Below are 22,316 nucleotides of genomic sequence, written 5' to 3'. Positions count from 1 at the left end.
AAAATTTATTTTTGAGAGAGTGTGTGAGTGGGGAGGGGTGGGGGGGTGGGGTCAGAGAGAGAGAGGGAGACACAATCCAAAGACAGGCTCCAAGCTCTGAGCTGTCAGCACAGAGCCTGATGCGGGGCTCAAACCCACAAATGTGAGTGAGATCATGACCGGAGCTGAAGTTTGACACTCAACCGACTGAGCCACCCAGGCACCCCAAGGTATTTTTAAAAGAAAGAAAAAATGGAAATGGTGCAGCACGAATTGTTTATTCCAGTAACAGAAGGCAGTGGGCCTGGAGGGAGCACTTGGGTCCCGACTGCTCAATCCAAGTTGTCCAGGAGGCAGCAGCAGCAGAGAGCAGCCCAACACGCGGCCAGGGCTGCCTGACACCCGGTGTTCATGCCCGTCTTCCTTTCCCGTTGCATCACGTACACTGGCGGTAAGGCAGGGGAGAAAGAGACCTAGTCAGAGGGGACAGCCGGTAGCGTCCCTATGTAGGTAGCATTTAGCACAAGCCACGGAGACTCCTGCCCTCTCCTGAGGGTCAGCTCCATGACGGTGGAGGGCATGCCCGTCTGGTTCATCACTGCATCTCTGCTCCAGTGTCTGGCACACATCAGGCACTCACGGAACGTTTCTTAAATGCGTGATGGGGACCGCTCAGCAGCTGTCAGACCACCATGTCCTAACACCTCCCCTTCCCCAAGCTGACAATGAAACCCAACCCAGCACCTTACTTGGTGTTTGTCTAAAGTGATACTGTTTGAAGTGAGCCCTGCCCTGCAGCCTGGTGTGGCAGGCACTGGCTGAAAGCTTTATGCATTATCTCATTTAATCCTCACAATGGCTCTGTGTCACCAGCATTTTTAATTCTCACACACTATCACCAAGTGTGAACTGGCAGAACCCCTCCACATTGAAGGTTTTTCCTACAGAAATAACTGCCCCAGTGTTCAGATATGTGTATAGTGTGTCTGCTATGGTATCGAAATAACCCAAAACTAGCAACCTCAATATCAACAGGAAACTGATTAGCTGAATCAGTTCATACTTTAGGACAGAAAACTAAACAGTCTTTAACTAGGTAGGGGTGCCTGGGTGGCTCAGTCAGTTGAGCGTCTGACTTCCACTCATGTTATCATTTCACAGCTCATCAGTTTGAGCCCTGTGTTGGGCTCTGTGCTAATGGCTCAGAGCCTGGGGCCTGCTTTGGATTCTGTCTCCTATCTCTGCCTCTCCCCTGCTTGCACTCTGTCTCTCAAAAATGAATAAATGTTAAAAAAAATTTTTTTTAAATAAATGGGTAGTTCTTCCACGTTGCCAACAAATTAAGCAAGGTACATGGCATGCCTTAATCTGTGCAAAGAAAACGATGCACACATGTACACAAATAAGTTTGTCAAAGAATATAAGAAACTTAAAGGTCAAGATGTGGCAAAGGATAGAGGATTTTACATCTGCATTTTACATTTTCCTTAATTCAGGCTTGTCTGATTCCAAAGCCACACTCAAAGCTTCTTCTGGACTGTCACTGCTGGGTCCTGCTGGCAGGAGGGAGGACCTGCCCATTTTCAGCACTCCTTGGACCCCTTTTAGCCACTGCCACAAGTGCTAGCTCCAGAGTCTTTGAGGGCAGCTGGCAGTGACCGCCCTGGCTCCCTGCTGGCACCCACCTCAGTCCTAGACTGTCTTCCCACCGCCACCCTCACACCTCCCCTGCCCCCCGCCAAGCTCCACCTAACCCGTGCTCCAAGTTATTCTTCTCCTCTCACAGCCTGACTTGGCTCCTGTGACCCACAGGCCTCCCTATCAGAGATGCCTTCAATGCAATTCTGACTCTGCTCAGGCCTTACGGACTTTTTCAGGGCAAACCCAGTAAGCAGCAGATTCAAATCACTTCTCCCCACTCCCTCCAACGAGCTTGGAGACCAGAGAGCACCCCCAAACTGATAGTTCCTAAAGCTGAGCCCTGTGCATTCCCAACAGCCCACTGCCGAGGTTCCTCCCTCTCCACCACCACCAGCTGGTGGCACTTCAGAAATCACCAAACCCCAGCCGTTTCTGTTCCCCCCCTTTGAGTTTGGGTTTAGGTTTGGGCAGGTATCAGGAGAATGGAGAAGGGACAGTCAGTTCCTGCCTGTGCACACCCCAGAAGATTCCAGTCTTCTGAGGGCCATCTTCATGCCCCTTGACAATCCCCATGGCTCTGCTCTTTGCTCATTCCTGAAGGTGAACATCATGCTCTTTCTCCTCTGGCTTCCTCAGCAGAGCCACTCCATTCACCATGCCCTTGCCTGTCTGTCACCTCAGCAGAATCAATGTCAGGAACTTCAGTGCCTACCCATCTGACCTTGAAAAGAGTGCCCACCCCACCCCTCAGCCCTCTTTTAACACTGGCAACAATGTCACTGGATTCATCCTCTCCTTCCTGGAAACATCCCTTCCATGCTTCTGCTCTGCCTTTGGGGCCTTCTAACACCCGGGACCATTGGGACATGGGATGGATGCTGCCTCAGCCAAGGCAGCAGCCTGCTGCTCCGAGATTCCACCCTCACCATTCCTGTCTTCGTCATCAGAGCCTTGCACATTCACAGGCAAAGCACACACTGTAGTCTCATTTTACAGAGGAGGTAACTGTTCAAGAGAAGTCCACATGTACTGTCCCAAACTAGCTAGAAGGTAGCATTCACATGTCCATTTCCTGACTTTGCACTCATGCAGCACACTCCCACTGCGTGACTGTCCACATGTCACTCGTCGCTCAAAACATGCAGGTTTCTCCTTCCTACAGCACTTTCTCCTTGGCTGTCTGGACTATTCACAGTCAGACTGCATGGACCCCATGGGTCCGTATCTGCCCATGTTTAGCAGCCCTGCTACCTAGCCCTGTTGAGGGCCTCAGGTACCACACCTTATTTTGCAGACTCAACTGGCTCATCTATCACAGCCCCTTTCAGGAGATCTTTGAGTACCGTGTGGGAGGTGGGGCCAGTGCTTCCCCTCCAAGAGTGGGGGAAGCCCATTCTAGACACATGCACAGTGTCAAGGCTAGTACTTGAATGACTGAGAATCCAAAGAGAAGTGTTAATTCTACGTGGTGACCTTCCTCTGGGCTTCAAGCACCGAGGCCTGATTTGGTGGGTGCAGAACTCTGGTCCCTCAAAAGCTGTAACAGGCAGCTTTGCTGTGAGGCGGCAGGAGCCCACTTAAGGCTGTATTCACAGAGCAGAGAGACAGGGTGCCCTGCACCTCCTGCAGTGCTCACTGCTGTGGTGGCAAGCAGTCACACCTGTCCCATGGGCAGACTCCCCTGCACGGACCAGGCTGAGCAGGAGGTCAACGTACTCCATGCCCCACCCTCCAACCCCCAAAACAGTCTGCAGGACACACTGGGTGTGTTCTCAGAAAAGCTCTGTCCCCATCTCCCCAGCTGTTCCCACATCTCTACCCAGGAACCTGAACCTGAGGTTAGGCAGGAAGAGAGAGACTGAGAGAGACAGAACGAGTAAGTGAGTGAGAGTGTGTGTGCATGTATAAGGCAGAGGGGTTCTCTTAAGATTCGAGGCCTGGGAAGTTCAGAAAGTAGCAGAGAAGGAACCCTTCCTACCTGCTGCTGCCTCTCCAATCCAGGTCACAATTCCCAAAGACACCCTGTTCCAATTTAGTAGGAGGCACCACAATTAGGATTTCGGAACAAAGATTTTAATAAGACATTATCCAATTGGATTTAAATATAGGCTCATCTACGCACTGGCCACATAACCTTGGGCAGGTGACCACTTCTCTTAGCCTCAGTTTCCTCTCCTGTAAAATAGGAGTAACACTGATAATCTACACCCCACAGGTTGTTGGGAAAATTAGGAGACCAGACACATAAATGCTTAGCACAGTGCCTAGCACACTGTAAAGCTTTTGATCAGTGTTCCCAGATGTTATCATTATTATTCAAATGACCATGACCCTGCAGGCAGTCTTCTCCCCTGACTTAGTGTGCCTCTTGTAGACAGGTCCACAGAGGCAGAGAGAAGGGGGCTCTCACCAGACTTTGAGGAGAAGCATCAGAAAGAAGCCAGAGGCCAGGAAGCAGAGTCACAGGCTGTCTGGGAGCTAAGGACCCTCAGATCAGTTGGCTCTTTGCTCGCTGGAATATACGACAGGCCCAGCCCAAGGGACAGGTGTGCACAAAGCCACTCTGAGGGAAGGGGGTGAATGAACAGAACCGGGCCCAATTTCTAGCAGACCTGTGGTGGGAGAACAAAATACTGGAGGGGGAAATGCCAGGAGTGCAAGGTCCAGCATCATGCACATACATACATAGTCTCCGTCACTTTTCCTTTCGCCTCAAACACATACATAGCATCAGAGCTCAGGTTCAGGGGGACATGGTCACATCTTTGGGAAATAGGACTCCAGGACAGAGCAGCCTCCAGGGGCAGGGGACAGGGAGCTGTCCCAACCTGCGACAGACGAAGAACCTGGCCAGCATGGGAACAAACAGGACAGCAGCACAGGCGCTGTAATCCAAGGGCCAGAGACACTTATACCCTGTCAAGCCCATGCCTAGTGACAACCCACCCCACCAACAGAAGTCCCAGGGAACGAGGGGCTCTGTGGACACCCATTCCAGCAGGAAACCCGACTGTGGGTTTCACCGGCACCTCCTGCCCTCAGGCCGTATAAGACAGTGACATCTGTGAATGCAGACAACAGCCCGCCACCAGGATCTGGCTGCACTTTTCCTTCTCTGTCCCTGCCTCAGGAAGGGCTCGCCCGCCCCAGGGCAAAGGAACATCCCCTTTCCTCCACGTCAACTCCAGGAATAGCTCCCTGATTCATTAGCAGGCCCCTCCCAGGGTTTAGGACAGAGATGTAGCTTGAGGTTGGGTTACTGTGTGGACGGCTCTTCTCCCACACCCCACCCACATCTTTCTGATCCCCTGAGAAGCATATGATCTGCTCTCTGGCAAACTTGTCCCTTCATCCTCTGGCATCTAAAGCAAAGCCAAATAAAGCAACCATCAAGAGACTAAAACAAGGGCCACAGTACTAAGCATGTGCTGATGCCTTCTCTCAACTCATCCCCAGCCAAGAGTCCTCTACACTCCCTTTCTTCCTTCTTGATTTAGGCTCCAGTGCAGCTTGCCCCTACCTGGCCCTCCCCTTCACTTCTCATAACCTCAGTGTCCTCACTTGCAAAAAGCAGGGTTGATAGTGCTATCTGTGAGGCCCCAAAGTGATGAAAATACACTGGCAACAAGATAGGGCTTGATCCTCTCCCCTCCTGGGCCCTGCAGCATGTGCCAGAGCAGCAGGAGAAGGTAACAGCCCTGTGAAGAGCAGAGAAGTAGCAGAGAATGTTCTCCTCGTTCTGCTGGACCAGACACAGAAAGGCCAGTGCAGGGTGGATGGGAACGAGGAACATGCGGTCCCCGTTAACACACACCACCGAAGCCTTCCAGCCAAGGACAGATGGCTACAATGGGCAGAGACAGGGCCATGGCCCCGTTTTATAAGAGCTGCATGGCCTGCGGTCTTGTCATGTCATGGGCTCAGAGTCCACTGAGCCCTTAACTAGTGTCCTTAACTATGCAAAGGAGCTGTGAGTTGGCCTATGTGTGGATTTGGAGAATTTCTATATAAGAAATTAATAAAGAGAATAACCATATAGCCACCAAGAAAAAACTCACAGCCAGCCATCTCTACTTCCTAACTGAACTGATCCAGCAAGCTGGCCTAAAGGAGTCTCATCAAGAGGCAGAGACCCCTGACAGGACGCTGAATCCACCAAAATCCCCCAGGGGTGTACGCCTCACAGGTGCCCATGGCCCACGGACTAGGTTTAAACTGGTACAGGGACAACCAGTCCTTGTGGCAACTCCAAATGCCAAAGTATTTAGAAGAATATTGTCCTCTCCCAGGAAAAAAAAGTTACATACAATTCTAATAACGTTAAATGCTATACAAGATCTGGATGAAATGAAGACAAATTACAAGCAGCAGCAGAGATGGCGGAGAATGCTATGCCTCACAAAGCTGCCGTGGGTGACAGACAAACGGTCTCAGGAGGCACAGTTGTCAGTGGGCTCAGGGTTTTTAGGTCCCCAAATGGAGCCAGATCGGAGACAGGGTCAAAAGGCCAGCCCAACTTGGGTCAGGAAGGGCAAAGTCAGAAAGAGCCTGCACTACTAGAGCAAGCCATTTTCTAAGAAGGACACTACCAATGTCCACCAGAAAGCGACAAGGGTGCCCCCACAATCACAAAGAAGTGCCCAACTAAGTGTAGTCAATGAAAGATAATATATAAAAATGGAGTTGTAATGCTCTGTAAACGCCGATCAAATATCAAAATGAAGCGTGATGTTACAAGTGATGCTTATGCTGGAGTCTAAAATTAGATGGTGAGTAAAGCTAACTTTCGGTCTGTAAGCCTAGCCCTCAGTGGAGAAGGGCAATTTATCAGAAACTGACCTTCAAAGACAGCTCGCTGCTTATGCTTTAGAACCTTTAACCATAAGAACTGAAAGCATGAACGTGAACAGGTATTTATGCACCCATGTTTACAGTAGCATATTCACAAAAGCCAGAAACGGAAGCACCCAAGTGTCCATTGATGGAGAAATGGATAAACCAAATGTGGTTAATTCATATGATGGAAGAGTATTCGGCCTTACCAAGGAAGGAAACTCTGACACATGCCATGACTTGGGTTAACCTGAGGAATGACGCTAACAGATATATAGCAGTCACAAATGACAATACCGTATGACTCCACTTACAAGAGACACCTAAAATAGACAAAGTAGAATGGTGGTTACCAGTGGCTGGAGAGGGGCTTATTGTTCAGTAGGTGTAGAGTTTAAGCTGGAGAAGATGAAAAAAGTTTTGGAGATGGATGGTGGTTGGCTGTACAGTGTGGCTGTATTTAAGGCCAATGAACCGTATATTTAAAAATGGGTAAAACGGTAAATTTTATGTTCTGAATATTTTACCATACACAAAGACTCCTACATTCTTTTAATTTTTTTAATGTTTACTTATTTTGAGAGAGAGAGAGAGAGAGAGAGAGAATGTGTATGCAAGCAGGGGAGGGGCAAAGAGAGAATCCCAAGAAAGCTCCGCACTGCCAGAACAGAGCCTAGTGTGGGGCTCAAACCCACGAACCATGAGATCATGATCTGAGCCGAAATGAAGCATCAGATGCCCAACCAAGTGAGCCGCCAGGTGCCCCCAAACCCCCCTGCATTCTTTAATGCTTCCCTCACTCATGAAGATTCCAGGCACGTCACTGCCCTGGGAAGGAGACGCCAGGGCTGAGCCTGCAGCAGGCAGAACTCCATACGTGAGCAGCTCAGTGGCACTTGCTCCCGCAGCAGTTCCCTGCAGTTGGGGAGTGCCCGCCAACCCTGGGCCTCCCAGGGCCACCCTGGACCCAGCCAGCAAGAGGCATGTTGTTCTCATAAAAACAGTAAATCTGCTCTGCCTGCCGGATGTCCACCTGCCTTCTTGTCTCAACACTTCCGCAGACGGCTCCCATGCACCTCACCACCGGAGGACGAGGCAGACGCTGTGCTCAGTCTCCCTCCCACCTCATGTGCCCGCTTCTCATTTTCCTGACACAGCCCCACAGGGGGAGTCCAGGAAAAAAGACACCGTACCTGACTCGGGCAGCTCACAGACCACTTGGAAAGAAGATCCAAAGACCTATGCGAGGAGGCACACAGGGACATGGTGGGACCAATAATAAACACAACTGGCATTCAGAATCAGGGCATACCCTTTCAACGAGCTACAGAGAAAGGCGTGTCCATCTTATTGCTCCGTGTTGTCATGTCTCTGCTGTTACGCTAATGCAGAAAATTTACAGAAGCGATGCCTACTGAGTGGCTCATCAAGAAATGGGCATCACTTTAGTTTAGACCTGGCTCCTCCTGACTGACAGTCATCACAGCCCACCTCTCCCTGCCCCAAGGAGAAGACAGCAGACAAGGTGGTTAGTTCACAATCTGCTATTTCATACCCTACTAAGGAGCCGGAAAGATGCCTGGAATTAGAGAACTGCAGAAACAAAGCAAGGAGAGAGAGATCAGAAAACAGCAACTCCCAACGCCCCTGGCTCCTGAATATAAGACAATGACTGTTACAACTTTGGAAGCTAAAAAGACATCAGGAAAATTATGATTTTCCAGGTTTTCAGGCACTGGGTTACAGAACAAACTGCAGAGGTGGTGCACTAAGGGAAACTGGCTCTTTGGAACTTGTCCAAAAGGGCAGAGATCGCCAAAGAGGTAGCTCCTGGGTTCTACCAATTCGTGTCCAGGCACAGGCCGCTCCGTTATCAGCAACGCTGGGCTGACTCACCCTAGTGATGGCCTCAGGAGTTTCGTTCAAGTAGGACTTGCTGCATTTTCTAACAAGGTAAACACTGCCATATCGTTTTTACTGAACACAAAGTGTGTTTTTTATCTTAGGTATACAGACCATAACTGGCTTCTACACGCACCAGATTCCCCTGTTACTGATTAACAGTTCCAGCAGATACATTTATGCAAAAACACTTGAGGTTGTTTCCTCCCTCCACTGTCTGGATACATTTTCCAATAGCAAAAGAGTTGTGTTTCCAGCTGACTGCACCTCAGTTTCGAGCCCTGGTGAGGACAAGGTGAGTTCTCAGGTCAGGGATAGAACTGATGACCATTCTCAATGAACATGGTGAAATCATTCAAGGAAGACCTCACATTGTAAGGACTATCCTGCCTCCCCAACTCCCTGCCCACCATTTCAGAGCAATAATGGTCATCTTCGTAGATCTAGAAAGAACTGTATGGGGTGCCTGGCCCCCACTAGGTCATCCACAGCAATCCTTGCTGTTCCGTAACTCTGCCACACATCCACGTCAACCCAAAAGGCAATGACAGAGGGTCCTCACCCACTGTGGTGAAGGTGAGGCCAGAGACTTCCCCAGCGGAGAAAGGGAGACAGGGAGGTGGCCTGGTGTGCAGGGCTGACACTAGAACCCTGCCAGGCTGGAGACAGGTCTGGAGTTCAGGTAAACAGCTTCCTTTGCGGTCATCGGATGAGTTCTAGCTTGCTTATCAAATAAAGCCCGATAGAAAAAAGTCTCCAACATCATGAAACCACCCTTCCACTGAAACCAGAAGAGACACGCTAATCCTTGCTATGAAAACCCTCAAGTGGTAAAAATAAGTGGGCTTAGCCTTGGAGGTGGAGTGTCCACGCAGGGATCCTCCAACGTGTCAGGAATGATAGACGGCATGTGAGCACTCCCCGCTCACTGAACAGAGTTCCGCTGCCCCAAGCAGGGTGTTGATTTACGGGACCACCAGGGTGGAGAACAAGAGGCTTCTCAGCAAATGCTCAAGGCCCAGCACACTCAGCCCAGGGCCCCCTCTTGCAGCCTTGTCATTGGCAGGAGCACCCCTCCCCAGGTCACAGCACAAGCAGACCCAAGGGACTGCTCCTGGGCCTAGCAGCTCACCAAGGACACTGGAGAGAGGAGGGGAGGGGGCCCTACAGATGGACACCGGGGGGTCCAATCTGGGTGCGATCACCTCTCCCGAGCTCCGGCTCCTCACCTACAAAATGGGGATAATGGTATCACCTATTTCTTCACAGTGTTCTTCAAGGACTTAACGAATTAATCCACACAGGCTAGGGCCTGGTGTACAGCAGCTACTCAGTACATCCTGCTGTTATTCCTCCCACGACACGAGACCTGAAGGTCGGAAGGCAGGGCTTCCTAAGTGCTGAGCACCCGGAAGCAACATGGACCTGGTGTACAGCTGGCAGCGAGATCCTAGAGTCAGTTTTCACTTTATACAAGAAACTAGGATCTTTCTGAAGAATAAACATGGGACTGAGAAATGGGGTACAAGAATCATCTATTTCCCCTTGGTACTGCCCAAGCCCAACTGCTTGTGGACACCAGGCTGCTAGGCAATAACCCAGAAAGGCAGGGGCCTAATGGTGTTCCCAAGCACATGGCCACATGCTTGCCCTCGCTGGCAGGCTGGGGCTGGTGACCACCCAGAACCCTCTAGCCCCATCCCCCTTCTCCCCTGCCTGGCCAGGGGAGTGGTCGGGTATTCTTTTCAACCTCCAAAAGGAACCGTGGTGACTCTTAGCTCCTGATTCCACCTGCATAAAAATACTGAAGACTCCCAATGTCACTTGTGGCTCTATGCCCCTCACCTAGCCCAAGGCACTCAGGAGTCCTGGCATACAGGAGACCTAGAACAAACCAATAAATGAATAAACAAATGAACCAACAATTTACCTTGCAAGCAAGCTGCAGGTTCGGGCTTGGCTAGCTATTGTCTGAAGCAACAGCAAAGCATCACTAAGAAAAAAATATGAAGATCCTACCAGTTTTAAGCTCTTAAGGAAGGGGGTCATTCTTCCAGCAGCTCAAACCCTTCAAGAGACCTCATTCAGCCTAAACTTAACTGCAATGGCTGAGAGAGCAGCCTCTGGTATGGGGACCAGCACGTTATCCCACAGGGGATCGAGCTGACCAGGAGGAGACCCTGGAGTCGAGCGAGTAAAGGGAGCTCAGTGTCCAGAGGCTGGCTAGGCTAGGGAGATGGCTCTTGGGAGCGTTTCCTTCAGATGTACCGGCCCAGGGCACCCTGCCCACAGCCGTGAGGAGCTCACGGTTGCCGTGCTCGCCCCAGGGTCCTTGGACAGGGCTTTTTTGGGGGGTGGGGGGTAGACCCCTCATAAACCACACATGATACACATCCCACATAAAAGCAAAAATCCACTTTTACCCATTAAGAACTCAAATACAGTCTTGTACTCTAACACTTTCTAAAATCCTTCAGGCTGGCTGGTGGCTCCATAGCTCAGGGGTTAGAGCACAGGTCTTGTAAAATCCTTCAGGCTGCAAGGTATCCCAGGCAACCAAATGGGAGTCATTTCAAGGGTAAATGGAAAAGCTCCCAGGGAACCAAAACACTACTTTAAAAAAAAAAAAAAAAAAAAAAAGAGCCTGCTGGCCATTTCCCCCCATGTTTCCCTACAGAAAGCACAAATGAAAGGCATTAAGGGGCGCCTGGGTGCTTCAGTTGGTTGAATGTCTGACTTCTACTTGGGTCATGATCTAACAGTTCTGTCCCCCTCTCTCTGCCTCTCCTCTGCTCGCTTGCTCTCAAAAATAAACAAACATAAAAAAAATTACAGAAAGGCATTGAAATCTTTCCCAGGCTGCTCCCAATTTGTGGTCTTCTTTAAGCAGGTGTGTCCTTGGGAAAAGGGGCAGATGCCTGGAACCCCAAGGAGAAAGCTTTCCACATCACCCCTTCCACCAAGCACATCCCTAGAATCCCTAGAAGAAGAGTGTGTATGGCTGCACATGTGAGGGGGGGGGACAGTGGGGAGAAGGTTCTTATTTTCTTCTTTGGCTTCAGAAAGCCTTTAAATTCTAAGCATCCCCAGAAAGTGTGCCACCTTTCCATTCCGGATCTCAGCCTGGACATGCGAGTCACCGTTGATCAAATGAGAGAAAAGGCCCTGAGCGCTGCACTGGGAAGAGGAGGGGAGCAGGACTGGCCTCTCAAAACCCCAAGAGCTGCAGCCCTGAAAGCGCACAGCAGCAGGCTTCCTGACGCCAGCGGATGAGGCTTTCCACGGGAGTCTGTGCTTCCTGGATGAGGGGAACCAAGCACGTGTGAGCAGCCCAGGGCAGCCTACAGATATGGTCGGCATTCGCTCACTGGTCTGTCTCTGTGGGTCCGCCAGCCGCCGCCAAACTGTCGGCTCGGCTCACAGGGTGGGAGCAGGGTCCTTCCTCTTCACCGCTGTACCTGCCACGGGCCCGCTCCTGCAGACACAGGTTCACCAGATTCGAGGGCTGTGCCTGCTACCCGTGGCATGGTCCATTTAAATAAAATGCAATCCCCTTAACCTCTCTGACCTTGGCTTCCTCACCTGAAAACTGGAGACAACAAAGAATCCATCTCTCAGGACTGTTAGGAAGAGTATGTGATTAACTCCTTGAAAAGCAGTTAGCACAGTGCCAGGCACAAAGTAAATGGACAATAAATAATAGCTGTTATCATGGCTGTCATGTTATGAACTAATTAAAAGGCAAAAAAGAAGAGCAATCTATATTACAGAGTTTTAAACTGTTTTGAGATTTTTCGTAACAGTAACTTGCGCAGAGAGGACACTCCGTGTGAGGTCAGCAGTGCGAGACCGATGTCTAAAACGGAGCCCTCAGTGACAACTGACCACCACTGCTTAGCATGCGCGCAGTCTAGGGGGCAAGAGGCAGCAGAGGATACAGGGGACCTGAGGGATTCCCTATGGAGGAAGAAACAAAACAGATCCCCAACGACACTCTCATGTAGCCTTATGGGAGCTGCAAACACATTCCCTGAGCAGAGACTAACATACTAGCTGAATTTCAAAAAGGGCCGCATCATAAAAAACTAAACACGGTGCAAAAGATGCATAACAAAATGTTATCTCCTATCTCTGGGTAGCAAAATTAGGGTATTTTTACCTTCTATAAGTAAAGCTATCTCTGTGATTTAAAAAGGTATTTTAAAAACAAGGCCATGTTTCTCTTGAGAGCACGGCAGTGCAGCCCAGGAGCAGTAGCCCGCCGTGTGGCAGACACGCCTTAGTCGGGGTGTGGGAAAGGCCACTCTCCTGGCCCCCAATCACTGTGGCTGTGGTCACCACAACAGTGCGAGTGGCTTCTGGGCTCTGCCCTCATCCAGTGATGTGGACACTCATCTTCTTCACTGTGAGTGTTTTCATTATAATCAAGTCGCGTCCTGCTTTTTAGAGCACCTCAACTCTGGGGAGCCACAAAATGAGCAGCATATAGATTTCTCCCCATGGCTAACCACAGTGACCGCTGGAGAGCAGGCACCGTGCCATCCGCTGGCGGTGCAGGTAGCACCCTGGAGCCGGCCTCTGCAGCACAGCTAATGCCTACCTACTACCTGGAGGGTGTGAACGTCCTAGGGAACGACCCCTGCCACTGCGGGTGACCCCGCTCTCACAGGGAGGCCCCAATACAATAGGTCTTGGCTCCCGTCCCAGAGACTGACCTGCCCTGTCTCACCTGCACCTTCCAATTTCCCTAGATGCCTTTTACCCAAAGCAGTCTTCCTTTTCCTTTTGCCCACCCAACCAATTTTTTTCATTGTTATATCCACAGAACTCTAAAAAGCTTCTGTGAGAGGTGAAGGGAATGGATAGGTCCGGTGTGAAAGCTAGGTAAAAGGAGTATTAGAGCAGAAAACCGAGGCCGCACCTGGGTGGAAAGCGGCAAAGAACAATGAAGCAAACTGGTCTGGGAGTAGGTTAAGACTCCCAATCCCTTCTGTCTCCCCGGGCCAGCCAGGTCCCCCCAGGTCCCCCCAGGTCCCCCCACCCGGCCCGCTCTGTCAGCAGGCAGACAGCCCTCCCACCAGCCAGCTCAGTAAACTGCATCTGCAAAGAGACGTTTCCTTTGTATCCTCCACTACCCGATCGCTGGGCAGGTCAAGGTTTTTGAAAAGGCAAAATAGAACGCTTCGCATAAAATGTCTGACCAAAACCGAATGCATCTCTAAATCCAAGAACATGGAAAAACCCAAGACCATCTTTAGGACACTATGGTTCCCATGTCCTCGTGACCACATTGTGCCCAGTCCACGACACCTACGGCAGTTCCTAGAGGGACGTTGTCAAAGCACTGGGCCTTGCTGAGCAGATCTGCCAAATTAAAGCCTGACATCAAGAGGGTGTGAAGCAAGAGTCAGAGTTGGTACCAAGAGCCCAGTACATTCACCGCAAACCAAGCTCATCTGCTTTCATGAAAACCGAAGAGAGTTGCAGCTGAGTGTCCCCAGAAAGAACGTGTTTTACCCAGAGAGCCCTTGTCCTGTACCACTGCTAACCATTAGCTATTGCTAATTTGGAACTATTCTAAGGACATTCTCTAATGGAATGCAAAAAAGTGTAAAAGTTAAGAACAAAGTTTGAAATCAAACAGACCTCAGTTCAATTCATGGCTCAGTGAGTTACTTTATGACTTGAGGCAAGTTACTTCCTCTCTCCGAATCTCAGTCTCCTCATCTTTAAAATGGGAAACCACGACGACTGCTGTAAAGATTAAATGAAATAATGTAGACAGAGCCCCTGAAGAGTAAGATCTAATCAGAAACCGTTAACACTTATTTAGAGCCTGACACAAGGGAAAAAGGAAGATGAAGGTAGAGACTTTTTTTTTTTTAACTCATTCATGGGTGGCCACGTGACCCAGGGAAGCACCAGGTCGGATGCCGGGGGACCAGGGGCATCACACGTAACTCGGAGCCTCTGCTCCACGTCTGTAAACCCCGGGATAACTACTCAGCCTGAAGGAACACTTCAAGAATTGAAGCCATGTCCACAAAGCTCTCAGCCTGATGACAGGCACCTCACTAGGTACCCAGTAAATGGCAGTCGCTGAGGGGCATGGGCCTTGGGGTTGGATTGGGTTTTGAATCCCAGTTCCACTAGTTCCTAGCTGTGTGACCATGAAAAAGTTAGGCTTTTTTATGCTTCAGATTCTTCATCTGGATGATGGGGATATGAAGACCTACCTCAGAGGGTTGTTCCCAGGACTGAATGAATATATAAAGGCACCTGACACAGAGTAACCACTAAAGAATTAGCTCTGTTCTTTAGCTAATTATTTAAAAATGAACAGTTAATATTAAATGTTTAAAAATTTGGACCACTGGGGGCACCTGGGTGGTGCAGTGGGTTAAGCGTCCAACTTCGGCTCAGGTCATGGTCTCACAGTTCATGAGTATGAGCCCCGCGTTGGGCTCTGTGCTGATAGCGCAGGGCCTGGAGCCTGCTTCAGAGTCTGTGTCTCCCTCTCTCTCAGTCCTTACCCCACTTGCACTTAGTTTCTCTCTCTCTCTCTCTCAAAAATAAACATTAAAAAAACTCAAAATTTGGACCACTAGACTCAAGCTCTTATTGTTTGTTTGATTAAGATTTTGTTTTTAAGTAATCTCTACACCCAACCTGGGGCTCAAACTCACAACCCCAAAATCAAGAGTCAAATGCTCCACTGAATGAGCCGGCCATGGGCCCTTCTGCTTATTTTAATATAGGGATTGGTATCACACACCAGAGTCTCCAGTCTCAGACTGAAGAGAGGCTCAGAAACAAAGCCTGTCCAACCAGAAGCCAAGAGGGAGTTCAATATAGTTCCAAGTTCCCGAACCCTCTTCCTAGGCAGGCCACTAGAACAAGTCATATATTTTTCAGCTGCTGATGAAAGTGTTTAGGAAAGCCTTCACCTCCACTGGGTTCAAAAGCAATGGGCAACTTAAATTTTTCACTATGCAGACTCTACTGCAATGGCCCTCGAAGCTGATTTGGGCCCCTAGGGCAACTCTGGTAACGTCTGGAAACATTCTGGTTGCCGTAACTGAGCAGCCACTACTGGCATTTATGGATAATGGCGAGGGATGCTGCTAAGCGTCCCATAAGGCAGGAGACACCCCATCCACCTCTAACAAAAAGTAATCCAGTGTGGGCGCCTGGCTGGCTGAGTAAATAGAGCATGTGACTCTTGATCTCAGGGTTGTAAAAATAAAATCTTTTTAGAGAACTTTTTAAAAAGTTTACTTTGGAGAGAGAGCGAGCAAGTGGGGTAGGGGCAGAGAGAGAAGGAAGAGAGAGAATCCCAAGCAGTCTCCATACTATCCAAGAGTGGAGTCAAACTCACAAACCATGAGACCATGACCTGATCCAAGAGTTGGACATTTAACAAATGAGCCACCCAGGTACCCCAAAAATAAAACCAAAAAAAAAAAAATATCCAGCCCAAACATCAACAGTGAAATTGAGAAACGTTGCCCTGCAGGAGAGTTGCTTCTGATAAAGTACGGGAAGGAAGACAGAATACACAACACACTCCGCCCGACCATGGCAGCCAGGTACAAACGACACATGCATGTAAGCACACGCTGCCTAGGAAATTAAAATGCAAAAATGATTTGAGATGATGGCATATCTGGACTATGACTAGAACCTAAAACATTTCTTTGTATGTGAGTTATTATATGTTTAGGGGTCAAAGAAGTGAGGGCTAGCACTCATGGAAGCAAAAATGACTCAAAGCTCCATTTCTCAGTTCTGATCATTCATACTGCTGAATGAATCTTTCTCAAGTCCCACCCCAGCTACTGCGCTGGGTCTGGGAATCCAACTGTGTCCACCTCCCTCTTCCTCTCTCTCCATAGGCCTCCATCCTGCTGGCCACTGGCTCTATCTGTTCCTCACAGCAAAGGGTAGATGTGACTAACCCTACTTCTTGGGTCAGAAACCAGAGCTTCTCAACTCTGACAGGCCTGGCTAATTAATTTTTTTAAGTTTATTTGAGAGAGAGTGAGAGAGGGGCAGAGAGACAGGGAAAGAGAATCCCAAACAGCCTCCATGCTGTCAGCATAGAGCCCAACATGGGCCTAGATCCCACAAACCGTGAGATCATGACCTGAGCCGAAAACAAGAGTCGGACACTCAACTGACTGAGCCACCCTGGCGTCCCTGGCCTGGGTCAAGTCTTAAAGACGCGGGCCCAGTCCCATGTGACACAGAAAGGCATTCTCAGGAATTCCGTGAAAACACCATTTGGGCATCACAATATTCACATGAATTACCCAGGGTCTGGGCTAAGAGATGGAAGACAGAAGGACAAAGGTTAAATGGACTAAACAAAGAGAAACTGAGGATAAGATATAAAGGAGTATTTTGTAAGACAGTCAACTCTTGCCACGAAGAAGTAGGACCCAAGAGAAACCAGGAGGCCAAGGAGGAAGAATCACAAAAGCGGCACCAAGCACGCCAAGCGCCGACCTCAGGCAGAAGGCAGCAGCCACGGAGCAGAGCCCACCGGCGCAGACTGCCTCTCTAGAGCGGAGCCGGTGCAGCAGAGACAGGCTCTCAAGTGAAACCCGGTATGAGAATGCCCGCTCCACCACTCCTAGCTCTGACCTTGGCAAACCCTCTCCTTTAAAAGAACTCCCCTCCCAGAGCTACCATGCCAATTACACGATAAAAGGCTGTATACAGCATTCGGCACCAGGCCTGGCACACAGCAAAACTTGCAGCAGCTCCTTAGGACCACGCCCAGAATTGTCACGGAAGAGGACTCAAAGAACCCCAGGGAAGGCCTAAAGGAGAATGACTCACAAGACACCTGCACAGTTAGAGGATATTATGGGGGAAGGGGACGCTCCATCATTCAACGAATAACGGGAACTGAGTACTGACGGAGGAGCTAACAGACGGAGGAGCTGTACACATATTATGTATACAGGAGTTTCTGTTTCGGCGGGACAAGAAGGGCAGCCACAGAACAGCTAACAGTATTACATGGGGAAAGGAGATGAGAACAGGCACACAGAGTGTCCGGAGGGGGAGCGGGGTGCCGCATTTAGGCAAAGGTTGGGGGAGGCAGGCAGAAGGCTGCTCTGACTAGGTGCCTGCAGACTACGAGAAACGAGAACACGGGTCATTTAAATTTCTGAGAAAAGTCAAATTCCTGGAGGAGAGTGGGCCTGGCGAGTGATCGGGCAGCCCGAGAGCAGGGCAGAGCGTGCAGGGCGCAGCTGGCTCTGAGAGGGCCTTGCTGGTCACCAGAAGATCGCTGGCTTTTACTCTGAGTGACCTGGGAAGCTACTAGGGGTCTGGGCAGAAAGCAGACAGCAGGGGTGAGAGCAGGAAGGAGATCATGTGACTGTGACCGCAGAGGATGACTTAGGAGCTGTCCCAGGTGCCTCACGCCACTGGGGATGCTCAGGGTAGACCCGAATGACATTAAGCAATTGGCTTCACCACCCCTATCCACCCACAAGAAAAAATTCAGAAAATTTATGTGGGCTGAGGGGGAGTACTAACCTTCCTCATTGCCCACAAACGTGCCATAAACTGTACAAGGCGTATTACTTCGTTCTTCATACAGTGCTGTCGGCCCCGCTTTACCGAAAAGGAAACTGAAACCCCGGGAATGAGAGAAACTCCACCTGGATTCCTAAGCCAGTGCTGCTTTCGGTGGCACCAGGCAGCGCCCTTGCTGGGACATTCTGTCATCTGATAGCTGGCAACGGCGGCTCTATGCTGGAAAGGCTTCCCAAGGCAATGAAAATGCCTGATCGGAGTTTCTGATGAAAAAAGGAATAAAAGGCTCCAACAAGCCAAGCTGTAATTCCACACCCAAAGCCAATCAGCCAGATGCCAGACCATTAAATTCCTTCCTCTTCCATCCTCATGAAGACTGAGGCGAGCAGTGTCAGACACCAAGAAGAGCGTCCAGAAGGAGAAACATGCATTCTATCACCACCCTCCCCCAACTGCTGACCTTGGACTAGAGGAGAGGCCACTTTGAACTTCCAGTTGGTTGGCCAATGACCCAGTAGGGCACTCCTGGAACAGACGCTCTCCTTTTGCATCTTCAAATTACAAAGAACCATAACAAGGTCACTTTTAGTTCTTGATTTACAGGCCTAGAAATCCAGTTCAAAGGCCAATTGGGCTTTTGAACTCCACGGAGACATCCCAAGGACTCTGCTGAAATAGAATTTCTTGTATTTTAAATCATACCTTGCCTGGTATCACAGTTCTAACCCAGAAGAACATGTATAAAACACCGAAATCTGGATTTGCAAGTGGTAAATAGCAGGGGAAGGGGCTCCGAAGGAAAGGGACTCACATGACTTCACAATCACCTTTCAAAATGGCAGCATTCCCACTCAACCAACACACAGTCACTGAGCGCATACTACGTGATGGCACTTCTGCAGGTGCTGTGGCAGCAGACACGAAGGAGGTAAAGCCTTTGTGATACTTCCAAGGAGAAGCAGGCATGCAGAGATCACCGCGGTTAAGAACCTGCCCACGTCCTGGAGTTAATAAGGGGATTTGAAAGGCGCCTGGGGGGCTCAGTCGGTTACGCGTCTGGCTTTGGCTCAGGTCATGATCTCATGGTTCCTGGGTTTGAGCCCCGCGTCAGGCTCTGTGCTAACAACTAGCGTAGAGCCTGGAGCCTGCTTCAGATTCTGTGTCTCCCTCTCTCTCTCTGACCCTCCCCTGCTCACGCTCTCTCTCTCTCTCTCAAAAATAAATAAAACATTAAAAATATTTTTAAAAAATAAGAGGATTTCAATCCAGATTAATCCTAATCCACTTTGTCTCTGCCTGCTACCAGGAATCTGGTGCCCTGCTCTAAACTACCAGATTTTTGTGTTTGTTTTGTGGGGGCTGGGGGTGGGGGGGGTGGCAGTGGGGGAGTTGGGAAGGGGCTAAGATAGGTATCTTCCTGAGATGGGTGTCTGAGAACTACAGTGGAACGTGCTGGACCCCACAGCATGAGGACGAAATGAGGATAAGCACTTAGCTTGGAATCACGATTTCTATCCTTGTCAAACTCGCTGACCCTGGGCAAGTCACTAAACGTCTCTGGGCTTTAGTTTGAACCTCTCTTAAAAGAGGGGGTTAGCTCACAAGGAATGGTAAGAGGCTTCATCTCATCCAATTCAACTGGAGTCAAGTCTATTCACGCGGCTGCCTAGGGCACCGAGGGAGGGAGGATTCTGAGGCCACATAAGGGCTAAGCAGAAAGGGCCACAAGGAGTGAGGTCTGCCGTGGCCTGGAAGGTAAAGAACCGGGTGAGCACCAGAGGGCTTCCGCTGCTGATGATCTGAGGTACCTGAGGGGAGGGGGTCATTTTAATTTTGGTGACAGCATTTTAAAATATCTCTTCTTTCACAATTTTCTAACCAATTCAAAGAATCTTCCTTAATTAGACAGCTTTTCTAAGACTGGAGATATTGTTTTGTTTAAATTTTCACTTTGAACAATTCTGTAACTACGGCACAGCCACAAGAAGCTAGCGGCAGATTTGTCTGTCAGAATGCCTCACCGAACACGAGTCCACCTATCACCCTGGGACTCGCTGTAGGGCTTGCAAAGATCCCCCGACAGGCTGCCATTCTGCAGTGTGGCTTTGCCGCTGTCCCCGCCAAGCACTGAAGTCTATTTCCCTCCCCTTGAATCCCAGCTACGCGGATCCATGGCTGCTTGGGCCCACGGAGTGTCAGAGAAGCGCTGTTCTGAGTCTTCTGGGCCTGGTGGGGACCGTTACATGGTATGATGTAAGGTTTGGGGTACACAAAATCATTTGTGCTATTTCTGCATGTTTTCTGAAGTCTGCAACTGTTTCAAAATTAGAAGTTAAATAAAGTGTTTCTTTTTATTTATTTTATTTATTTATTGCACACTGACACTGAAGGAGCCCCACTTTCTGAGGCTGTTGTGCTGTCAGGATGCCCAGCTTAGTCCCAATGAGGGGCCACGTGGGAGAGAAGAGGGAAAGACAGACATGAGATGGTGGGTTTGTGGGGGTTCTTTTGTGTTTGAAAGAGCAATTATTTGTTACAATGAACCAGAAGTACAAGATTTCACTGAAACAGCCACAGTTGACAGAATACGGCTGAACTTAAATGAAACTTTCAAGAGAAAGGTTCGTCCATAGGAGCAAAGAAGTCCAAGACTGGTTAGGGACACACGTCAAGACAGTAGCATCAGAGTGTGGGCATGCTCTGCCCCTCCTCCGCTTGCAGTCAGGTGGCCATCGTGCTCCCACTGCCCTCTCCCTTCTGAAGCTTCTGCCAAACCACACACCTCTGTACCGCGATGCAAGCCAACCCGAGAGCGCCCCTTTGGTCGTGCTGTGGAGAGCCCAGAGGAGAGTTCGTAAGTCTCATAGTCAACCGAGGGCCCCGATTCTCATCTATGCTCCAGCCCTGGAAGAAGCCAAGGGGAGCAGAGATGGATCTTTCCACCCAAGCCCTGCCCAAATCACAGAATCTGTAACTTGGGGTGGTTTGTTACACAGCAATATGTCAACCTTCCGCCTGTGGCAAAAAGCTTCCATTCTGGTTTGGCAAGATCTAGCTCTCTGAATGAGTCTTTTGGACCTATTCCTTGGGCTGAGGTTGCTTTCACAGTCGTCTTGGCTAAATGCTTTTGTTTCCTGATCTCCTTTTTATATAGCATCCCTACTCTTATTTCATTGAGATTTCTCTTCCCACATACCTAAGACTATTAGAAGTATTTTTTTAGCAGGGTTTTCGTTTCTCGCGTCATCTCTGTTCCCTCAGAGTCCCTTTTTCGTCTGTTTCGGTCACCATCTGTTATTTTGGAGCCTTTACTCAGGTGTCTGGCAATTCTACTGTTGCTTAATTTTTAAGGCTGAGATGCTGTCACTCGCGGCATTAAAAGCCTTGGCAAACCTAACACAGATGCTGGAAGCCTACACTAAGCACCAGCTAGGTGGACTGCATTCAGACATTAAGGAGGGACACTAGACAGAACACAAAAATTAACTTAGTTCAGAGAGGAGGTGCTCAGAAAGAAGTCTACATAGGGTGCAGCTGAAGCACGGGATTGGGAACTTCTACCAGAGGGGTGGGGTCCACAAGGGAAAGCTGCACGGAGCAGTGACATTTCGTTTCACCTGTGGGTGTGCAGGGCGGGCCGAGCGGGAATGAGGGGTGGGCATCACGGGAGCAGCGTGGCAAGTGAGAGGCCCTGTCTACTTAGCGATACGAGATGAGGATACCTGGACTTGAAGTGGATGGAATGTCGATGGGCCACCTGCTGGTCTTGGAAGGGATGGACGTACTTTGTCACAGGGAGGGCTGGGGATGAGGTAAACTGCTGGCAACAGAGGGGAATGCAATAAACCGTCTGCCAAGATGGTCACCAACGATTCCTCCCGCTCGATATTCACATGCTGTTCCTCCTGAGATGGCAGTTTATTTTACATTAATGTTTATAATCGCCATGACTTATTAGTCATCATAGCCAAAAAGCAGAGACCCAAGCATGAATGGATAAAGAAAATGTGACATATCCATGGAATGGGGTGTTATTTGCCAACACAAAGAAATGGAGTACTGACTTAGGCTTACAATGTGGATGAGCCTTTCACACATTAAGAGAAAGAGCCAGTCATAAAAGGCCATGTTACATGATTCATTTTATAAGAAATGTCCAGAACAGGCAAATCTACAGAGATAAAGCAGATAAATGGAGGGGGAAGGTTAAGGAAACACAAGGGATTGCTAAAGGATATGGGTTTCTTTGGGGTGATTAAATGTTCTGGAATGAGGTAACAGTGGTGGTCATACAACTCCCAACTAGGTCTCTCAATAAAGTTGTTACCAAAAAGTGGTGGGGGTGGTGTCGAAGACCTCTATTTCCCCTCCTGTTGAACCCAGCCAGCCTTGTGAATTGCTCTGAACAA

The 22,316-nt window shown here is 49.5% G+C and overlaps 1 protein-coding gene across 1 annotated transcript in view; it reads right to left on the bottom strand.

Moving 5' to 3' along the window:
• Positions 1-236: 236 nt before the first annotated feature.
• CYSTM1 (cysteine rich transmembrane module containing 1) overlaps positions 237-22,316 on the bottom strand; it is a 39,600-nt gene continuing 17,520 nt past the window's right edge. Inside the window, exon 3 of the mRNA XM_029942047.1 lies at positions 237-424. Coding sequence (XP_029797907.1) covers positions 312-424 — 113 coding nt within the window. The 3' untranslated portion in view covers positions 237-311. The remainder of the gene's footprint in view (positions 425-22,316) is intronic.

The sequence above is a fragment of the Suricata suricatta genome, chromosome 6 (genome assembly GCF_006229205.1).
Source record: "Suricata suricatta isolate VVHF042 chromosome 6, meerkat_22Aug2017_6uvM2_HiC, whole genome shotgun sequence".
Taxonomy (NCBI): domain Eukaryota; kingdom Metazoa; phylum Chordata; class Mammalia; order Carnivora; family Herpestidae; genus Suricata; species Suricata suricatta.
The sequence above is the reverse complement of the archived record's forward strand: the minus strand, read 5'-3'. Positions and strand labels throughout refer to the sequence as shown.